General features: G+C 29.9%; 4 protein-coding genes across 6 annotated transcripts; 1 reads left to right on the top strand and 3 right to left on the bottom strand.

Moving 5' to 3' along the window:
- Window positions 1–641: 641 nt before the first annotated feature.
- On the bottom strand, window positions 642–4,601 carry LOC106777072. 3 transcript variants are annotated; one of them, XM_014664585.2, is made up of 7 exons: window positions 4,409–4,601; window positions 3,227–3,569; window positions 3,057–3,139; window positions 2,542–2,605; window positions 2,316–2,433; window positions 1,011–1,165; window positions 642–868 (listed from the first exon to the last, which is right to left on the bottom strand). In XM_014664585.2, exons 2-7 carry the CDS (start codon window positions 3,287–3,289, stop codon window positions 800–802), a joined length of 552 nt encoding a protein of 183 aa, XP_014520071.1. In that variant the 5' UTR covers window positions 3,290–3,569; window positions 4,409–4,601; the 3' UTR covers window positions 642–799. The 3 variants fall into 3 exon arrangements, with proteins under 3 accessions (XP_014520071.1, XP_014520072.1, XP_022631500.1); XM_014664586.2 differs by lacking the exon at window positions 4,409–4,601 and adding an exon at window positions 4,157–4,349; XM_022775779.1 differs by lacking the exon at window positions 4,409–4,601 and adding an exon at window positions 3,865–4,036.
- A 986-nt stretch (window positions 4,602–5,587) lies between these two features.
- Window positions 5,588–7,247, bottom strand: LOC106777393. Its single transcript, XM_014664976.2, has 3 exons — window positions 7,085–7,247; window positions 6,184–6,335; window positions 5,588–5,842 (listed from the first exon to the last, which is right to left on the bottom strand). Exons 1-3 carry the CDS (start codon window positions 7,152–7,154, stop codon window positions 5,825–5,827), a joined length of 240 nt encoding a protein of 79 aa, XP_014520462.1. The 5' UTR covers window positions 7,155–7,247; the 3' UTR covers window positions 5,588–5,824.
- An 8,937-nt stretch (window positions 7,248–16,184) lies between these two features.
- LOC106777384 lies at window positions 16,185–17,057 on the top strand. The gene has a single exon (XM_014664966.2). It carries the CDS (start codon window positions 16,235–16,237, stop codon window positions 16,607–16,609), a length of 375 nt encoding a protein of 124 aa, XP_014520452.1. The 5' UTR covers window positions 16,185–16,234; the 3' UTR covers window positions 16,610–17,057.
- Window positions 17,058–19,695: 2,638 nt separating this feature from the next.
- LOC106777375 lies at window positions 19,696–20,404 on the bottom strand. The gene has a single exon (XM_022775633.1). The coding sequence runs from the start codon at window positions 20,235–20,237 to the stop codon at window positions 19,926–19,928; it is 312 nt and encodes a 103-aa protein (XP_022631354.1). The 5' UTR covers window positions 20,238–20,404; the 3' UTR covers window positions 19,696–19,925.
- Between the last annotated feature and the right edge of the window lie 430 nt (window positions 20,405–20,834).

Below are 20,834 nucleotides of genomic sequence, written 5' to 3'. Positions count from 1 at the left end.
GGCTCTCTGGGGTTCCTTGAAAACAAGGGTTTTTTGTATTAATTCCGCAACCCAATTAAAACGTGACACGTGGTATGATATAGTTATATTAAGGATTAATTGGGTTTTAACCACAACTCTCCTTCACTATTTTTGGATTGATTACTCTGTCCTCCGCTAATTTCTAATATTACTATAGAAAGAAATTAGAAAAAAAAAAAAGAGGTTATATTAAAAGAAACGTATTATATTACTTTAGAAAATATATTTAAATTACATGTATATAATTTTGTTTTCAAGATAGCATTTTTGTGATGTCTGTGATGAATTTCACAATGTAAATGTAACTGAAGTATATGGTTGAGATAAAAAGTATCTACTATTATTCAATCATAAACTATTATATTATAACATTAATAGTTTTTGTAATAACTTTAAAAATCATTAAAGTAAGTTTTAACTTATTGATCAAGTAAATTATTTTACAATAATGATGTGTAACACAATTATTTACCGTTATTTCGAGTATAGGATTAAGAATTTTTACTAAATATTTTCTTCACACTTATTTTTCTAAATTATATGACTTGGAAGATCCTAAACAGCAAAGTGTAAACATTTTATAACGAATGGGTCATCCTAGAATTGGAATGAGCTGAGAGTGACAAAATAATCAGTCTTTATTCAATTACTGCTATCTACAGGGTATGTACAACAAAAACAAAAATGTAAACGGCATTGGTGTCATATTTACTCGTTAGCTTTCAAGTCATCTTGAATTCACCAAACAAGGTGCAAAATATGTTACAACTGTATTGAACTATTTGGGCTTTGATGTATCAGATTCCAATTTGCAGTCAAAGTTTAAAGCTGATAACCACGAGTCCACCTGAAAGAGGAATCATAGAGTGAAATACTTAATCTACTTCGGATAATCGATAAAATAAGGATGTAACTATTTGCTAGTTGCTCAGACAATGAAATATAATTAGAATGGTTAGCAGTAACAAATTATCTTAACTTATACACACCTGTATTTTAGAACTGCTTGAGCATTCATATCGTAAACCATGACGAGTTAAGATATAAAAGGCGTGTCGCGTCTCATCATCTTCACGCTTAAAACTCGGTAGTTGGTCTATTTCAACAATATCGGATAGAAGTGTTGAATCGTGAGGACTTAGATCTGCCATGTACTCCCTTCATCAATAGTTGTAAATGAAAGCTAATAATCTAAATCTAGATCATAAATAAATTTGATAAAGCCAAACAACTCTCCACATTTAGTCTTGTCATACATATTGGAAAATATATGTTGGATTCTTGCGAGGGAGGATACAGCCATGAATTTTGGCACCTATGAGCTATTAATCAACCCGTTTAAGAGACTATCACATTACTATTAACCCAAAATCTCAAGGTAATGGACACCATAAATTCTTCTAACAATCTATCAAGAAAAAAAATTATACTCTAAAACTGAGTTGGTTTTTCAAATGAGCAACTGAAGGTACATCCCAAATTAAATCTAGAGTTAAAATTACAGTGCACTTTAAGAGAATACAGAGAAAAGACATTTTTGCTTAGCTTACTACAGAAACAAAGAATTGGAAAATTAACTAACCAATGCTGAGCAGGACGTGTTCCATAATAGCCAGGATTATAGAAAAAATAAATCATACAAAAGGAAAAACATTGGTCCGGAAATCAGGAGGTTTCCAATACTTTTTATATCTCATTCACCATAAGTGGAAAAGGCAAAAATGTAATTTATCTCCAGAACAAAGGTCAGTCCAATAAGTCAGCTTGTTCAGGTAAGAATATCATGCATTTAACTATGAAGATTACGTCACTCATCAGTAAACAAATAGAAATATGTCTCGATGTAAAAGTTTAACTGAGTTAAAAGTCTTAAAGACAGTTTAAGCACATCATGTTTAGCGAAGTTTTAATGCAACTCATATGAAGGACAGCTTGTCATTGAATATACTTTACAGAATTAGCATCAAACATTTGCAATGAAGATCACCACAAACATCCAGAGTATACAATTTCAGTAAAAGATATCATGTGGTAAAGAAATAAATAAATAATAGTAAAAAAAGAGTGAGTGAAGTTAAAAAGAACAAGGATTCATTGCTGAAAGGAATATAAAAATTAGAAAGCGAAATAAATATGAAGACTGCAAACTAACAAGAGAAAAATATATAAGGAATAAACATATCTGGTAAAGATGTTACAGCAAGAACTACAACTTTGCATAAAATTCAGGAGCTGGTAGAAAAAGGAGAAAAAGAAAGGAACAGGGAATAAAGAAAAATAAATAACCATATTACCTGTACACAACAAATATAAGTATAGACATGCACCATAAAGAACAACAAAGCGAGGAAGCCAATCATCTATGTCAGTGTCATCTATAGGTGGAGGTTCTCCTGGAAGTGCTGCCCATCTCTATAGAGAAAAAACTATAAGCAAATTAATACGGAACCTCTAGGCAAAATATTAAATAGAAGCAGAAACTGATGTAAAGTAAACCAAAGGAGGCTGTTCAGTAAGTACTTTTCGAATGTACAAATAGCCAGATAGACGTGCTGACCGCAAGGTTTCATCAATGTTTTCCAACCTGTGAGAAACAAAAAGATAAACAAAATTACTGACATAGAAAGCACATTTATGTCTCTTAAAGCATGTAAGAATTCCCCACAGAGGAAAGTAGTAGGTTAAGATTCAACACTGAATTTCTGCAGTCGTTCAGTGTAGTAAATTACTAATTTCAACACCAAGATCCCTCTGTTACAGCTGGAAGAATAAGTACGAAGGAGTGACATAAAGAAAAATGAATAAAAAAAAAAGGAATCAAACTTCATCTATTCTTACAACGCAAATATTCACACACGTATGGACTGTAAATCTATGGATAGCATCTGAATTCCTAGCTTTGTTATATTCAACGTCATTGGTTATCCAATCAAAACACGAGAAGAAGGTGACACTAAGCAAAGTGCTACATGAGAGCTCATATTACATTGTAAGAAAGAAAATACTGCAGTTGTCCAAAGCTACAGAAAACTTACCGAGCTTTCAATTGAGCCTCCCTCTCTTCTATGTCAGCAAGTTCTGATCGAAGTGACTCTACTTCAGCAGCTGTTAGCACTACCTACAAAACAAATCTATCTAGGTAAGATGTAACAAAACATTCACCAAAGACAAAAGGCGCTCTTTACAAAAGATCCTCAATGCAAACCTTTTCCTGAGCACCATTACCGGAGCTCCATGACAGCCTCGGAAGAGTAAACAATTTGAACATGGAAACTATGCTTAATGTTCTTCAAGTATACGGATGTCAGTGAGACCTAAAGTAAGCTATGTCTAGTGGTTCAATTGAAATGCAATCAAACACTACTAATGAATTTCTGATTATTGGTTGCTTTCCCCTTTTCCACCACGATGAACCTAAAAGATTTAGCAGTTCCACGTTTTGTTATAGAAGGCGTTCCATTCTCAAGAGATTCTACACCAGATGTAGGAAATCGATAATGATTAGGGATGACCTTTGCTTCGCAAGGAACATCATCCATTAAAGAGACCTGCAAGAAGTGGAGATAAATCAGCGGAAAATGTGAATTATCCTGATACACGAACAACGCCAAATCAGATATAAATTAAATCTCTACTGACATCACCATTTGCACCACTTTTCATTACCAAGACAAATATTAAAAGCCCGTTTTGCTGAATTTAAAGCCTTGATTCCGTTTTCTTAAAGCATGTGAGCATAACACACCAGCCAGCACTAGAATAATACAAGGACGGCTCCGAACATAAATAAACACATAATTTAAACGGGAAAAAAAATATGCCAAAACTTCAAGACATTTTCACCTCCAAGAATTATTCACTAACACAAGCTAAGACTAGCAGAACAAAGCACCCGCTAAAATTAGCAGTTCCAGCAACTAGCCGGTAAACTGTTTAAAATGACGATGAAAGTCGTTTCATAAAGTTAACAATTAATAGCAGTGTGCAAGCAATTTTCTCTCTTAAAAGCAAAATACCGACTTCCCCAAACTAAAATATATGGATTACGGTGCTCAACTAAAATAGAAATCTCGAAAATAAATGAATGGATGAATCGAAAGCATGCGATAAACGGTGCGAATCGAAAGCAACTGACAGGCACAATGATCAAACTGGTTCATGTCGTGTTTGCTGATTCAAACCATACTCTCAACCAGCAAGGATCGAAGATAAACTCGTGTGTTGCGAAAAAAATAAGTTATTTTAGGTTGGGAAAAGAGGATAAAACTTTTAATGCTAATTAAATTAAACAAGTCGAACATAAGTTTGAAGATTATTGTTTTGAGAAAATTAATTAGCGGAATTAAATTTAAGATCATAGTAGAAGAGAGAAGATAGTTGGTAGTACCTTCGGTGGGAGGAAGAAGAAACGAGGAGGTTAACAGCAAAACGCATTTCACCCAAAAACCGACAACAAGGACGGGTTGTTGTGTTGTGGTGGGTTACTTATGTACAGTGGTCTTAGAATTTTAGCTGTTTTCACCCAATCACGCTTCTGTCTGTTGGATGTTAACTTGTTGCACAAGACACGACACCACACTCCTTCGTTCGAATGCCATAATCTGCTGAGAGTACCTCCTTTTTACGGCGTTTAAGGATGATGTTTTTGATAATTTGCTTTTTAATCTTTAAAATCGTAAGATAAGATTTCTTTTAAATTTTATTTAAGTACCATTCTTATCTCCAAAATATTAAAAAAAAATCCAGAAACCAAAAAAATGAAAAGATTTAATTTGTTACCAAAAAATAAATAAACAAGGCGTGTATATATTTTATATTTCAACAATAGTTATTATAAACTGAAATGTCATCATTCGATTGTTAATATTTGATAATATATTTCTAGGATGAAAAAGATTCCATAATAATTTAAGAATCTGTTAATAAAAAATAAAGGATTTTCAAGAACTGTAATTGTTTTCACTAACTATAAAGTAAAGAAAAAATTATAAAAACAAAAAGATAAATTTGATAATATTTCAAAAGCTAAAAATGTGTACGTGTTTTAATTTTTGATATGGTTAAAGATTAAATAAGTTTATATTTTTAATTATCATTTTAAAATAAAAATAATCATCGCTTGAAGATTGTAAAACCTAAAACCGTTTAAAATTTAGAATATCATTTCACAATTTTAAGAATTAAACTCATTTACTAAGTACCATATTCGAGTAATTAAATCATAACTTTCCCGTTGAAGAACTCGAGTAGATAAGATAATTATTTAGAAGTACTTTTTATTAGAGGTACCTCGTACAGATAAACTTGGAGGTGCGTAAATATACAATTGATATTTCCTGTTTGTGTTCTCGTGTGCAATACAAAAATGTATCTTAACAATTACTTTTTTTTACAATTTTTTTTCTATTATTTATGATTGACCCGTTTTAAATATACGAATTAATAAAATAGTAGTATCTAATCTGTTTAAAAAAATTGTTAAAATATCATTATACTTTTACAATAATTGAAAGCAATAATATAGCCAAGTCGGTACACTGTGCCGTAGATGAAAATACTAACTACATAACCAAAACTTGAAACTTCTTTTCTCTCCAGTCAATATTCAATTCCAGTAAGGGGGAAAATAAAAAAATGTACAATCTTAATCCTTTACGTGTGTATCAATTATTCACAATTAAAATCGGTGTATTGTTTATGCCAACATTTGGCGACAAAAAGAATCATCAACTTTGAATAATGAATTTTAGACCCACAGAAATGAGTTCCCAGTATATATAGTCTTTCCCTTTAGCACACTCCATTAGAAAGAGCCACCCAACTGCACAAACACGATAGAATATGTTTCTATTAGTATAAAAAAATCAACAAATAGTAAATCATTCCAGAGAGATGACTCCACGGTAATCACAAAAGAACATCAATGATCAAATAATGTTTAAGCAGAATGCTAGAATGGTCTCAGAAAATGTATGGAATTTTTTTAAAAAAAAAAAAAGACAGAAAAAAGAAAGAAGAAACCACAGGTCATGTAAAAGGTGTAAATTAGTAGCACATTTCAATAACAATTAATGTCAGTGGTGGACCAAATATTTGGTTTACATTCAAAGGTGACAATGGTAATATGAAGATATGAATGACCTTGCAAGGAATTTTACATACCAAAACTGCTTCAATCTCCTCATTGGACAAGGGAGTTCTCTTGGGTTGAAGAGAGGCCTTCCCTCCAAGCGTGATGAAGGCTTTTGAACTGGTAAAGGACGGTAAACTGCCATCGGTTGTTGAAGACAAAGCTTGAGCCCCAGGTGCAGAACCTGCAAGGAAATTTATTAGAAAATTGTACAACTGAGTTATTGACTGAACAACACGGAAACTGAACAACTGATATAACAATCTTCATAAATACCTAACTTTTATGAATAAAAAACAGTAAAAGAAAACTCCAAATTACATGATAATCAGTTAAGGTTTCTGATGAACCAAACTTGGTTGCCAGAATAGTGCCTTTTGACAAGATTTATCAGCAGGAAAAGGAAGAACCAAGTTTAAACCAGCAGTGTCAAATCCTATGCTCAGATAATAAACAATTTATTGATTGCAGGTTACTAAGTATGGTGGTTTCTGATATTTGAATGATTCAGTACTAGACATTGGATATATGCATCATTGGCATGAGCATAAACGTTCTTCGATGGCTTCTAAGATGCCTCGATAATTCACGTAGGCAAATCCAATACATGTGTACTGTATCCGTGCATCAGAGGTTAATTTCCAATCAAATCCAGCAAATAACAACATGGGTAAGCAAATACATTACAATAAATCAATATAAAGGCAGAGGAATAAAACTAAATCTAATTGTAAAACGTAAATGACATAACAGTGGGAAAACCCTGCGAACAAGAAAATCACGCATTTTACTTAATTTCGAATTTACCCAGATAAGAAACTGAAAATTTTCTCAAATGAGAAATTTAAATCGTGAGGCGTTTACGAGAAATTGCAGGCAAGTGATCGTAAAATAGCGAAGAAAAAAGGAAAGGGAATGTGTGTAATGAATTACCAGAGGGATTGGGATGTCTCTGAGGAAACTTGATGCGAGGAATTCTTTTCATAGCATGCCCTGCACCCATTGATGACTACCCAATCGAAAACAGAGTTTGTTTGCAGTGTTCCTGATTCCAATTTTCTCTAGGTTTACGAGTTTTACTCTGTTAATTTGGGATTAATTAGCTTTTTTTTCTATTATTATAATAAGCGCGTTATGATTTTTTCTGTATTTTTAATATTGTTATTATTTGTATTGTATCCTTTTAATTTTATTTTCTTTTAAGTAGTATCTTAATGTTAATGAGGTTTTATCTTTTTGCACTCCCATGATTTTTTTTATGTATCGTTATAATTTTCAAAATCACTATACGTCGGATAATTTGTTTTGAAATTTTTTTGACATAATTTTCGTAATAGAATTTTAGGAATAGGATTCTTGGAACTGAAATTTTGAAACAGAATTTTTAAAATAGGATTTCTAATATAAAACTTGGAAATGGAGTTTCAAAACAAGCTTTACTAAATAAATATTTTAGAATATTTTTAGAACGAATTTTTTTTTCTTTTTAACATGTTTTCTTAAGAATGTGAGCATTTCTTTTAATTAATGAAAGTGTAGTTAGAAACAATGGAGTGCAGAAAGGAAAAACCTACTCGTGGCAAAATGAAATAAGTCCATGTCCATGAGATTGATTACTTAGAGGGTGTTACTGCCTCCACCTCCATCCCTTCTCCCTATACCTCCTCCTTTCTCTTTTACTTCTCACTTTATTTCTCTATTCTAATTTTGTTCTTAATTAAAATTTTATTTAATATTTTAGACAATGATATTTTGACAATATTTTTTGATAACAGGATACTTGTAATTATTTTATTAGTCTATTTGAATTTATATTTAAAAAATATTTAAAACGGACCAATCACAAACTGTGATATGCATACGTTGTAAAAAAATTGTTAAAAAAATGTTGTTAAAAGAAGTTTTTCCTAATATTTTATAACTTTTACTGTACTCAATGACACACAACCTCTTCATTGTTCTGTTTCATCATGAGTATTTTTTCTCTTTTTTTTCATTGTAAGTGAGAGGTTGCAAGTGATGGAGAAGAAATTGTTCTAGCGATGCTCAAGTTCAGTCTGGATGCTACTTGAAGGTGTAAAGGGATAAAAGTGTATTGCCTCAAAGTAAGTAATCAACCCAATCTTTTCTCTTTTTTTCTTCTTCATTTTCTCTGCACAGTTTTCTATTTTCAAACGTCACCTACGCTTCACGCTTCTCTCCAAAGCCTCTCTCCACCACCCTAACAACCACACGCCACACTAAGAAGATGTTTCTCGCGACCCAGATACAAATTCCTCGTCTTTATCCAAAAGCCGCGTTTGGGTTAATCCCAGCAGCCCTCGAGCCAAACACATCTGAGCCAAATCTGTCGAGCTCCAGGTACATTTACCTCACCAGACTCGCCGAGTCATTAAACTCGTGCACTCCCATCGCGCAACATGTATCCGCAATTTTGAAGGGTCTAAGAGACAATGTTTCAGAAATCTCTGGAACCCTCTGTGGGTACCCCATAGCTACAGGTTCATCCTTGGAAGGATATCCCATAAGTGGTGGGGCACTAACATATGGAGCTGAAGAATAGGCCTGAACCTGTGGTGGATATGATACTGCAGCATCATAATAACATTCATTTCATTAATCCCATTAAGAATGATCTTCAACTTAAGCTTTTATGTAAAAACTTAAGGAAAAACAACGGTTTTTGGTGCCAAAATATAACATTATGCTGAATGATACAATGAAACTTATCAGGGGCCTCTTGCTGATTGAAGTGATTCATGATGAAGTTACTGTACGTACCAGAGGTTTTAAGAGGTTGTGAAGTTGGAAATATGGAATGAAATATGCATTTACAGGGAGAATGATATTTGATTAACTCTTTTTTAACCATTTTTTGACAACAAGTTATGTGTTATCATTTTATTAATATGTTTGAATTTATTTTTAAAAAAAATATTGATATGTTTGAATTTATTTTTAAAAAAATATTTGAAACAAATAATCATAAAATGTAATGTTATGTAATTCTTAAAAGAAATTGTTAAAAGACACATTTTCCTTGATTTTATTATCATTACAGACAAAATAACGAAGTCGGTGTTTGGATATGAAGCTTATGGGTTCTTTTCGGGTTGCCACGAATTACCACAAGTCTTTTTTCATTCTATGTTGTTCCAAATTCTCAATATTTATGGGTAGCACAACTTCTTTTTAAAATTTTCTTATAATTATTTTATGGTAGTTTTGACTGATGCAAAAGGGGAAACACAGTTCTTTTTTATTGAAGACTATGAAAAGAGAGTGCAGAGAAAAACTTATATTTATAAAGAAAACTAATAGTCCTCTTTTATATTTCTTTCAATTTATTATGTTGGTTTGTTTTTGTTATTCACAGAAACATAATACGGTTAGTGTAAAAGTTTTTATACGAATACTAATTTATGGATTTGGTAAATTTGTAAATGTAAATTGCAAAGGTGTAATGTATATAATATTGAAAATTATTAAAATTCAGAAAATCAAAAGTAAAGTTTATTAAATATGAATAAAAACGGTAGTTTTTAATAAATCTTACCTAAAACTGAAAAGTGTGTTGCTATTTTTTTTTTTAAACATGAATTCTTTCTTAAAAAACTATAAAGATAACATTAAAAATATTTAACATTATAAGAATTTTGTAATTATTTACAATGGAAAGAATTTGTTGGTAAACTCGAATTTAGGGTTTCAATAATAAATAGGATTAAAAGTAAAAAAAATTAATTATATAATTAAAAAAAATTATTGAAAATTGGGGAGATGAAAGGTGAGACTGTGAGAAGAGAGTAAAAATGAGAAAAAAAAAAGAGGTGAAGACTTAAGGTTGAGGACTACTCTCCTAAATAACATTAAAAGTAAAAAAGTAAAAAAGTTATAAAAAGGAAAAGAAAAAGGTTATTTTTGTAATTAAAAGAAGAATGCAGAAAGTTGGGGAGATGAAGGGAGGGAAGTGGAGGGAGTAACACCCTTAATACTAATTTCTTATTTATAAAAAAAAAAAACTCTTAAAAACCTAATTTTAACTACAAATTTATAATACTATACTACAAATTTAAAGAAATATCCTAAAACTAGACTAATTATAAACAATTAAAAAGAAAAACAAACTAACCTAGATTCCTAAACACTTAAAAGAATGCAAATTTATAGAATTATCAGTAACCTTCCTAACTAAAACTCCATGCACATCCAGACTAACCCCTTAGGACGTGAAGCCTCCCCACTCAAAACAAATCCCTAATATTCTTCTTACTTTCATTTCAATGCCCACTTAACATTAACCCATCACCTATTCTACACACTTTGTAAATCAAACTGATGTCAAACTAGATGATCTAACATAACATGTAAATCAATCTGGATGCCAAACATAAGCCATATGACAATAAGCGAACAACAAAAATGAAACATGATTCATAATCACATTTGCAAATAAACATGAAGTGATCATCAGCAATAAACGAACAACAAAAATAGACATGATTAAGGGCAAGTACTACTATTTAATTCAATCACTATAGAAAACTCAGACTGGGGCATTAGCGTAATTCTCAGCATGTTTGGTGTCGAAGGCATCGTAAGGCCCAAGGGTAAATCTATTGGGTCCGGGTCCAGTAACAGTTGGCCCAATAGTAGTTTGGTCCATGGACATTATTTGAGTAGCATATTTTGCAATAGTGTTTTTCAGGCGATAAAAACATCAAATGCTGTAAATCTCATCTGGACACGTTAACGAATTTTATTATTCTAAAATTTTCTTTTTGAACAATAGAAGAAGTGTCACCAAAACCCGCGAGTATCTTGCTCGTGATTTCAAATTTAAGTTCCTTCTTTTGTATATCCTTTCCTAAAATAAAAGCAGTAGGAAAGTCATGTCCTACAATGGGAGAGTCCTTTGGTATAACACTTGGATAGACCTTTGCTGCATGATACAAACGGTCTAAGTCGTTTTGTTGTTCTTCAATTTTTTCTTTCATCATCTCATATTGAAGTTGTAGAGAGCTCAAGAATCTCATCTACCTTATTCTTAAGGATTGATGAACGGTCTGCCAGAATTGCTAAATTTTGCTCATTGGACATGATGTCATGTGGACTGTTTTGTGGCACATCACTATCTTGTGTCACATCCCTCTTCCTATTATCTGATAAACAAACACATGATAAACATATATTCAATGCTAGTATCACTAAGATGCATAAAAAATTTACCTAATGGAGCGAGGATCTTCCAAGTAAAAGACTTCATAAAATCATCAACATCAACCTCAACAACCTCATGAAAATACTTTTGAATATATTCTCTAACTTTAACCTGGCTCTTAAAAGATTTTGGAAGAGGTTTCTTCACGATTTTCTCCTCTTCTTCCACAATTTTACGCAGTATGTGTAATCAATTCTTGAAGTATTTTCCACATGGAGTAAGTTTTGTTCCCGTGTTCCATCCCACGTATCACCCGGTCCAGGCCAATTTATAGGTGCGTAGGGAAGTCCTATATCGGAGATTTCCTGTAGGTAAAATAAACAATTAATGACAAAAAAATTTTAAATGAAGAAATTAGAGAAAGGTATGTATAACCAAAATAAATGAGAAACTCACCTCTGCATCAGCCATAAGGTCACTACAAAACAGAGAAACAAAAATATTAACAAAAGCTTCAGAGAGACAAAGAACATAGATAAACACTCTCATAGGATTTCTATTTAATATTGAATAATTCACTATTTTAAATAAATATTAAAATTTTAAATTAAATTAGATTATTATTAAATATTAAATCTAAAAATGAAATTTAAAGAATTTATGAAAAGTATCTTAAAAAAATTTGTACAAATTTTAAAATCCTTACAAATTTCAAAATAAGTACAAATTTTCAAAATTTGTACAGATTTCAAAATCTATTATAAAGGTATAGAGTAATCTATTATAAAGGTATAGAGTGACTTTAGGTGTACATATGAGTGAATCCACTTCCCTTCTTCAAACGCGTCGGTGATAGCACACGAGAACACTCGTCAGAGGAGAGTTATTGGGCTTCTCGGTTGCAAAAGAATTATTCTTGAGGTCACGAAAAAGCTGAATGGCCTCGTGGAAAAAACCCGTTTCTGACGTAGCCAGAGACCATTACGTTGTACGACACGTCGTTTTTGTCGGGGATTGCGTCGAACACCTTCCTGGCTTCGCATACAAGCCGTTGTTCTAGTAGCCAATGAGGAGGCTTGTGCAGCACGCGACGTTTTTGTTAGGACTTTCGTCGTCAAACACGCGGCAACCGGCTCGTGTGCAGGCGTGGTTGGAGTAGGCGGCGACGAGGGAGATGGCGACGTAGGGATCGGTGAGGTGGCCGAGTCGGAGGATGAAGGAGTGGAGCTATTGGATGAAGGAGAGAAGGGGAGGCTTTGGAGAGGAGGAAGGTGAAGGTGCGGGTGTTGGGGCGAACAATGTCATTTAGCATTCGGAGGAGCGGTGATGATGGTGTTGTAGTGGAAGATAGTTGGGAAAGGGATGCAAGAGTAGAGGGTATGGACGTGGCGGAGATTGGCATGGAGAGAGAGCGTAGAAAGCCGAGAGTTTGCTTGAGATGAAAGTGAAGCGAGCGGGGAAGGTGGTGATGGCGTAGGCCTGGATTTGCTTCATCTCTCATGCTTGAACATTGTTCCAGAAGGCTAACAAGGTTGTGCTTATGTGAGGTAGAACTCATCATCCCCACCAAAGAACAACTTCCAAAAAGTTTATTTCATGAGACAATTGTTCCAAGAATAAAAAACAGATTTTGAAGCCATTTATGGAATTATTTTTTGGAAATGATTATTGGGGTTATGTAATCTACGACTCGAAAAATTATTTAAAAGGTTATAATGCACCTGTACACCTGAAATAGTGTTACTTGGAAGCCTCAGTTTGTCACATGTTCAAATACTTCACGTACCTAATTGATCACTTCCAAAATTGAAGAACCCAATTAAAACAAACCCCGAATATAAGAACCTCCGAACCTATTAAACCCAGATAATACTTATAAATAATAAGTTTAAATATCATATCAATATTAGTACCAAACACAAAAACTAGCATTCAAATATAATTTAAATAATCTCAAAAATCAATCCAACATACTTATTTCACAATTCAAATTTTAAAAAGTAAATACAATTTTAAAAAAAATGTAAACTTAAAATACAATTTAAGTCGTATAATATAAATGAAAATTAGTGTCTTTAAGTGATTGTTGTCTCTTATTCTTCTATAACATTAAAGTTAGAGAGAAATTCAAAACGTGTTCTTCCCTCGAAACAATTTTTAATAACATAAATTTGATTTTATTTTATAGATAATTTCTTGTTAAAAAACTTTATATATACATATATATGTTATATGTTTATGTCATAGTCTATTGGTTAATACTTAATTGGCAGTAGTTAAAGTTAGTTGCGTAAATAATTAAGATGTATTATTCAACTATAAAATAGTATTATTGTCTCATAAAAGTTAAACAAACACAATTTTTCTTATACTGATTACTAGTAATTATCTATTTTTTCACTGGTATATTTTTTTAATAAAGCTACGAAAATATCGAGAAAGTTTTAAAGTAAATTATCATTTTTTAATTCATAAAAAAAAATCATAGTTATTTAAAGAATCATTTTTGCATTATATATATATATATATATATATATATATATATATATATATATATATATATATGATATTTTTTTTTAGAACAAAGATAAATTCGAGAACATAAAATTNGTAAATTATCATTTTTTAATTCATAAAAAAAAATCATATATTATATATATATATTATTTGCATTATATATATATATATATATATATATATATATATATATATATATATATATATAGCAAAGATATTTTTAGAACAAAGATAAATTCGAGAACATAAAATTGAACAAGTGTTTTTGGATGTGAAACCTTTAGTTATAATTTACTTGGATTTTTTATATTACTATTTTAATGATTAGATAATATTTTTTACATTAAAATATATTATTAAATAACATACAGTAATGTACGATTAAATATTTAATTAATTTATTTAAATGATACCATCTATAATAATTATATGGTTTTTAATGACTTTTATGATGGATTATAAATGTTGACCCAGTCTGAAGTCTTTTATCTAATCCAAACTCATTCCATATAAATTCTACGTAACCCATTTTATGTTCCATTCTCAAGGTTCATCAAAATAGACAGATTACGAAAGCTAGAAAGCGTAATGACTTTTCAGGTAAAACCAATGTAAAGATGAGTTTTTAATACGTTCAAGAATTTAAATATACCGTAATTTTATTTTATTTTGAATTGAGTAAGATTTCAAATATATTTATAAATATCAATTATACACTATGAATTTATATTTACGAATATTTTTATCATTTCTTAAATATGTTTTTTTTGTTTTATATTTAGTCTTCAATATAAATTGAAACTTTGAAAACAATTTTTTTATTAAAATTAATGATTTTTTTTTTCAGAAATGAATCGTTATCAAAATTAATTAATAAATACGTTGGAATATGATAAGCAAAAATGTGATGTGATTAAAGTTGAACGAGTCTGACACGATAATGAATTGAGGAAATGCAAAAGTAACCTTAAACATCACGTTCATTGTGCGAAAAAGAGGATTAGAAGAGACAGATAAACATCACACTCTTTTGAACTGGCAAACATCTTCAATTTAATTATAATATGTATATAGTTTAAATAGACTTAGGTTTAATTTGTTTTAAAAAATACTTAAAATAATTTATTGTACTGTGCTGTTTAATTTAATTATTGGAAGATAAAAACGATTAGGCATGAGTAAAGTTTCACATCAAATAAAATAAAAGATAAATATAAATTCATATAAAATATATAAAAGGTCTAAAATAATACTAAAAATAAATTTGTAATTATCTTATTAATCACTTTTTTCAATTATATTTTCACTGATATTATTTTTCATTTATTTTTCGACTTACAATCGAAAAGAAGGTAACAGTATATGTAAGTGGAGCCTAGCTTTGTATTTATAGTACAAAAGAAGATGGATGAGTGGAATTAAACTTCACTAACATATCTGTCTTTGCATTGACGACAAAAGTTTCAGAAAACAAGTCATTCGTGTTAATGTAATACTCTTTCCATTGTCTCACTCAAAATTTTCTTACACGTTAATCACCTTCACTCATTTAGTTAATGAAAAATTCATTATCCACACAATTATTGCATTCTTTATTACCAAAATAGTGCAAGTTATATTTCGAAATCAAAAACAAAAATGAGGCCTGATATACACTTGTCTTTCATCCAAGAATGACAGTAAATCCTCGAATCTAACACGGATAATGTTAATTTGTAATTTGATTTGTAATAATAAAACTCATCCATTATTTCTTTTATTAGGTTGAATATAACACGGTGATTCAATCAAAAATCAACATCAAATGTGAGAAAGGATAGAAATGAAAAATAAACAAATTCGATGAGTAAAGAAAAGGAATTAGGATTAAGTGAGTGTTTTTTTTTTGTTCGATTGAAACTAGTGTAAAGATGACAGAAAGAATATTAAGTGAAAAAGATGAAAGAGAAAAAGTTGAAAGAAATGAAAAATGAGAGACAGTAAGAGTTTTGGAGTTGTAATTTTTTGACAACAAACAAGATACGTGTCATCATTTTATTGGTATGTTTGAATTTATTTTTAAAAAAATATTTGAAACAGACCAATCATAGACTGCCACGTATGCGTTATCAAGAAGTTGTTAAAAAAGAATTGTTAGAAAGACTTTTTCCTTTCGAGTTTATTATTTTTTTTAGTTTTGAGAATAAAAATTATTCAAATATTTTTAACCTTAACTTTAAAACTTAAAATCTATAATATATAAGAATATTTTTGTCGATTAAAATCCGTAGATAATTAACAAATATAAGAAATTCATTAATAAATTTTTTTTTCAAGTGTTATACGAAACTAGCTATAAATTAATGGAGTTTTATACTCCTCCCAGTAGCTTCCTTCTATCTGACTCCGCTACCGTCGTGCTAAACATGATGCAAGCCATGTTGGCATGTCTGAGTAGAAAAGTGAGTAGAAAAGTAGAAGAAGAAGTGAAAGTGAGAGAAGCAGTGTACAGAGATAAGTTGATTAAGAAAAAGAAAGCGAAGAAAAGTGTCCGTTTTGCAGATTCAGAAGCTTCCATTTTTGGAGAAGAGAAGAAGGAAGAGAAAGGAAGGTACAGTGATAATGAATCAAGAGGAAAAGAAACGATCAGAGTGAAGGTAAAGATGACAAAGGAAGAAGCTGCACGGTTGCTTTCAAAATGCAAAGAAGGAGGAGTTCTCGAGTACAAAGATGTTGCACATCAGCTTCTAGCTCTCCCAGTAAACCGTGTTAGGGTTCTGTCTCCTTTACATCGACCATAATTTCTCTCAGATTCAGAATACTATATACATACAGGGAAAAGTCTCTTTAACAATTTTTTTTTGACAATTTTTTGACAACGCGTGACAGTCTATGATTGGTCCGTTTCAAATATTTTTTAAAAATAAATTCAAAAAGACCATAAAATGATGACACGTGTCCTGTTATCAAAAGGTTGTTAAAAAAGAATTGTCAAATTATCATTGTCCACTTATAATTACGTATGAAAACACGATCTTGTGCAGAAAATTCATTCCATCAAGTTATGTATGGCTACTGATGTTACTGAGATCATATAACAAAGTTTTGTTAGCTTTATCTTTCTGTACAGATTACTGATATTGTATTAATAGGTGTTCAGATGTTTTGGTTTGGTTGTTTATATGAACTTTTCTTGTATTTTTTGTAAAATAAGTTCTTATTTCAACACTTCTAGCTCTAGTTTTTGTGTATTTTCTCTGTTAAGGTATTGCCTTCTTTTATGTTTTTATCTTCTTTTTTTATTCAAAAAATCCTATAGTTTCCAAATACTCTGCTTTGTTATGGTTATAGATATGTGTTGTAGTTTGATGATATACATAAAATTTTTATATTTGTTATTGATTTTATTATTTTTTACTTTTATTTAAAAAGCCAAAAAATTCACTTTTTTATAATATTTTAATTTTATATTGTGTGTAAAATAAATGTAAAAGGGTATAATTCTATTATTAGTTTAAATTTTGAAGAATAAGCTAAGTTTTCAATGTTGCATAAGACTTTTTTAATTGATCAGCATTTCCATGTATGTGTTGGTCCTATCATTAATGGACACTGCTAAAAATCCAGCCACCCAATAACGTGTTGGTTCAGAGTTATTATTATTACCATTTATTACGTTTCAATTTCTCCTCACCCACATCATTAAATGTTAAAACAGATGGATATATTAATTAGAATTTTTTATTTTCATTTTTTAATATGAAAAGGACAACCGTGTTGAAAATTATGTCTAAAATATTATTGCATTTCCATGGTATAATTGTGGTGCCTCCACACCATATAAAAATATTTAACTAAATAATAATAATAATAAATTAATAACAGTAATACACCATTATAAACACTAAAGAAATATATGTATATATCATGGTTATTAAAAAAGAAATTGGTTAGATAGGATAAGGTTTTGTTGAGAAGAGTTTAATGTATTTAAAAAGTTTAAGGCCCATATCAATTCTGCTGATCTCGCTGAAGCCTTTTTTCTTCTTGAAACCTAGTTGGGCCTGTTAATTATTTTACTTAAAGATTGTCTTTGTATTAAAAATGCATTACAAAAATATTAGAAAATATATTATAACAGGATATATCACAAGAAGTTCTAAATAATTAAGAATCATAATCATATTGTGTAGTTTCAGATGAAAAGATGCAAAAATTTATTTGTTAGTATTTAATTATAAATCGAATTATAAATATGGCAGTATCTAAATTAATTTTTTTTCTTGAAATTACTAAAGAGTAATTATTTCAATCCTATCATTACTTTAGTATTTGAAACTATGAAAAAAGAAGCCATGAAAAACTATCGCATAATTTAATTAGATTTTAAGATGATATTTTAATTATTAAAAAAATTATGATTTTGAGGATTAATTAACATACCCTTTCTTAGAAACTGATGAACATGCACAATATACATACGTATCCAGGAAAAATATGGACATAAGAAGATATCATTTACGCATACCTCTTTTTTTATTTTATTATTTTCCAACAATATACGAATTCAAACACACACACTCTACTAAAAATAATTATTGTAAATAATTATTGTTTATATTAACAATTAGTGATAAAGTAAACATCAAAGTAAATAATTATTGTAAATAATTATTGTTTATATTAATAATTAGTGATAAAATATTTTATATAAATACAATTCGTGTATGAACTTCAAAAATTATACAAATTCAGAAATTATAATTTTAAATAATGTAACTATTTGATAAAAGACTCTAGAGAAAAATTTTATTGAGAATAAAGCAAAGAGTATTAAGTTACAGAGGAAGAAAATTAAAAGAATATATACAAAATAAAAGAAAGAAAAAAAAAACAAAAAAACTGTTACAACAGAAACAGAAACTCAAGAAGAGATCTGTTAAGTTCTCTATCAAATAAAATTCCACCATAAAATCATAAATGGAAAGATGGAAAAAAGTAACTATTTTATACAATCATAAATACTATTATTTTATTCCAAAGTTCAATTTTCTTTTGCATAAATGTAACACTATTTTATTATTTAAAATTTTAAAATAGATATAAAAAAGATAAATGATAATTTTGTAAAATAAATTGCTATATATGCTTTTCATCAAACAATTTGACTATCTTTTTTTAAAATGTAAGCAAAAATAAAAAGTGTCATCCTAAAGTAAAACCTCATTTGTGGTTTAATAGAAATTGGTTTTATCTATGTCAAATTTTTAATGACTCTCCTCTTATCATATGAGATTAGGAGTGGACTTTTAAGTCTATTTCAATCTTACTAAATCGACTTGTAAGATGAAGTTTAGACGTATTTATATGTTATAATATTTAATTTTATCTTAAGAGAGATTTAATGTTCTTTTCATGTAATTATTAGGACAAAAGCAATCATCTAAACACTCAGACCAAAGTTATCAAACTCGTAAGTTTACGTAAACTCGTGAGAGTCGAGTAAACTCGTAATGAAAAATACTATATAAATAATATCTTAATTCAAATAAATCTACAAAATGATATAACTTTAAATAAATAAAATTTATAGATATATTGTTCATAATAAATATTGTAAAACATAAATACTTAGATTATTATCATTAATATTTTATGCATTTCATTAAATATATAATAAAAAGACCAAAAAACCTTGTTTTTCTTAATTTTTTTCTCTTTTAAGCTTGTAGAATCGTTTCCAAACTCGCGATTTTACCGATCTCACAATTAATTCTACCGAGTTTATGCAGAAAAGAGTTTATTTCCGAGTTAATTCGAAAACCATATCTGAGAACGTAAACTCAAAAAAGTTTAAAAGTTAACTAGAGAGTTTGATAACCATGACTTAAGCTTAAGAAAGTGTAAATCAGAATGAATGAAGAATCTAACAGCAGACAACATCGAAGAGCATCACAGAATCTAGCAGAGGAAGATCTATTGCAGCAAATGCGACCAAAAAGCAACCTCATCAATTTCTACATCGACCAAAACAAACATAAGATCTAGAAACGAAAATCCTAGTCGATGATGTTTGACTATTGTAAACAATGGAAAAAGAAAACAAGAGTATTGAATTTACAGAGAAAGCTGTGATGATGTGGGTGTGGTGTTATCCATCTCAAGCATTTCAGGAGCTTCCATGATGCTATCCAAGGAAGGTTTCCAGCCTTCAACTTTCTCTTGTCTCACTCTTTCTATCTCTGCCACCATTTCCTCCAATCTCATTCCTTTCTCCTCTTTCAGTTTCAGTATCAGCCATTTTAGCTCCTCCTTTGTCACCACAACTTTCATGCTCACACCACCATTTTCCTTCACAAATCTTCTTCCTCTTTCTTCCTCTTGCTTCTCCTCTTCATGATCTCCTTCTGTCTCCATGCAGTTGCCCATGATTCTGGAAGTTATCAATCGCAGATTCCAAACAAGTACTACAATGCAAGAGACAAAAGAAACAAGTTCAAGTGGGTATTTAAGAAAGTAAGAAAATCTGGTTCACGGATTCTGAGCGAATAGGATTCACGGATGTTTTGTAGACAGTAGTACTAGACTCTGGCGACAACGTTGTCTTTTATACGCATATTGTTCTGGTCTCTCTTTTAACATATTATTATTTATTATTATGTTTTTCCATTTGTCAAAGTTTGTTTTCAGAAAATGTAACTAAATAAACTCAATAATTGGGGCTGCTGGCGGTGGCCTTGACATTTTAGTTTTTTATTTGTCTGCACAACCAATTTGTTGGAAGAAGGTTAATTCCTTCTCTAATCATACAGCATCAAAGTTTTAACTTTAAATTCATTAAATAATATTATTAGAATTAATCGCATATATGTTGTATATAATATCGATTTTAGGATCTTAAAAATTAATTTTATCATTAAAAGTGCTTCAAAATCTTAAAAAAAAAAAAAAAAATATATATATATATATATATATATATATATATATATATATATATATATTTAAATTATTTGTATTCTGAAGGTC

The sequence above is a fragment of the Vigna radiata genome, chromosome 11 (assembly GCF_000741045.1).
Source record: "Vigna radiata var. radiata cultivar VC1973A chromosome 11, Vradiata_ver6, whole genome shotgun sequence".
Classification (NCBI taxonomy): domain Eukaryota; kingdom Viridiplantae; phylum Streptophyta; class Magnoliopsida; order Fabales; family Fabaceae; genus Vigna; species Vigna radiata.
This window is presented reverse-complemented; position numbering and strand designations above follow the sequence as displayed.

Bases quoted from the DNA above. Each gene is read 5' to 3' on its own strand.
- LOC106777072 (XM_014664585.2), bottom strand. From the start codon at position 3,289: ATGTTCAAATTGTTTACTCTTCCGAGGCTGTCATGGAGCTCCGGTAAT. The intron at 3,140-3,226 runs GTTTGCATTGAG...TTTGTTTTGTAG, and splicing joins GTAATGGTGCTCAGGAAAAG to GTAGTGCTAACAGCTGCTGA. The intron at 2,434-2,541 runs GTACTTACTGAA...TTTTCTCTATAG, and splicing joins GCTATTTGTACATTCGAAAA to AGATGGGCAGCACTTCCAGG.
- LOC106777393 (XM_014664976.2), bottom strand. From the start codon at position 7,154: ATGGGTGCAGGGCATGCTATGAAAAGAATTCCTCGCATCAAGTTTCCT. The intron at 6,336-7,084 runs GTAATTCATTAC...ATTTCCTTGCAG, and splicing joins GAGACATCCCAATCCCTCTG to GTTCTGCACCTGGGGCTCAA.
- LOC106777384 (XM_014664966.2), top strand. From the start codon at position 16,235: ATGATGCAAGCCATGTTGGCATGTCTGAGTAGAAAAGTGAGTAGAAAA.
- LOC106777375 (XM_022775633.1), bottom strand. From the start codon at position 20,237: ATGGGCAACTGCATGGAGACAGAAGGAGATCATGAAGAGGAGAAGCAA.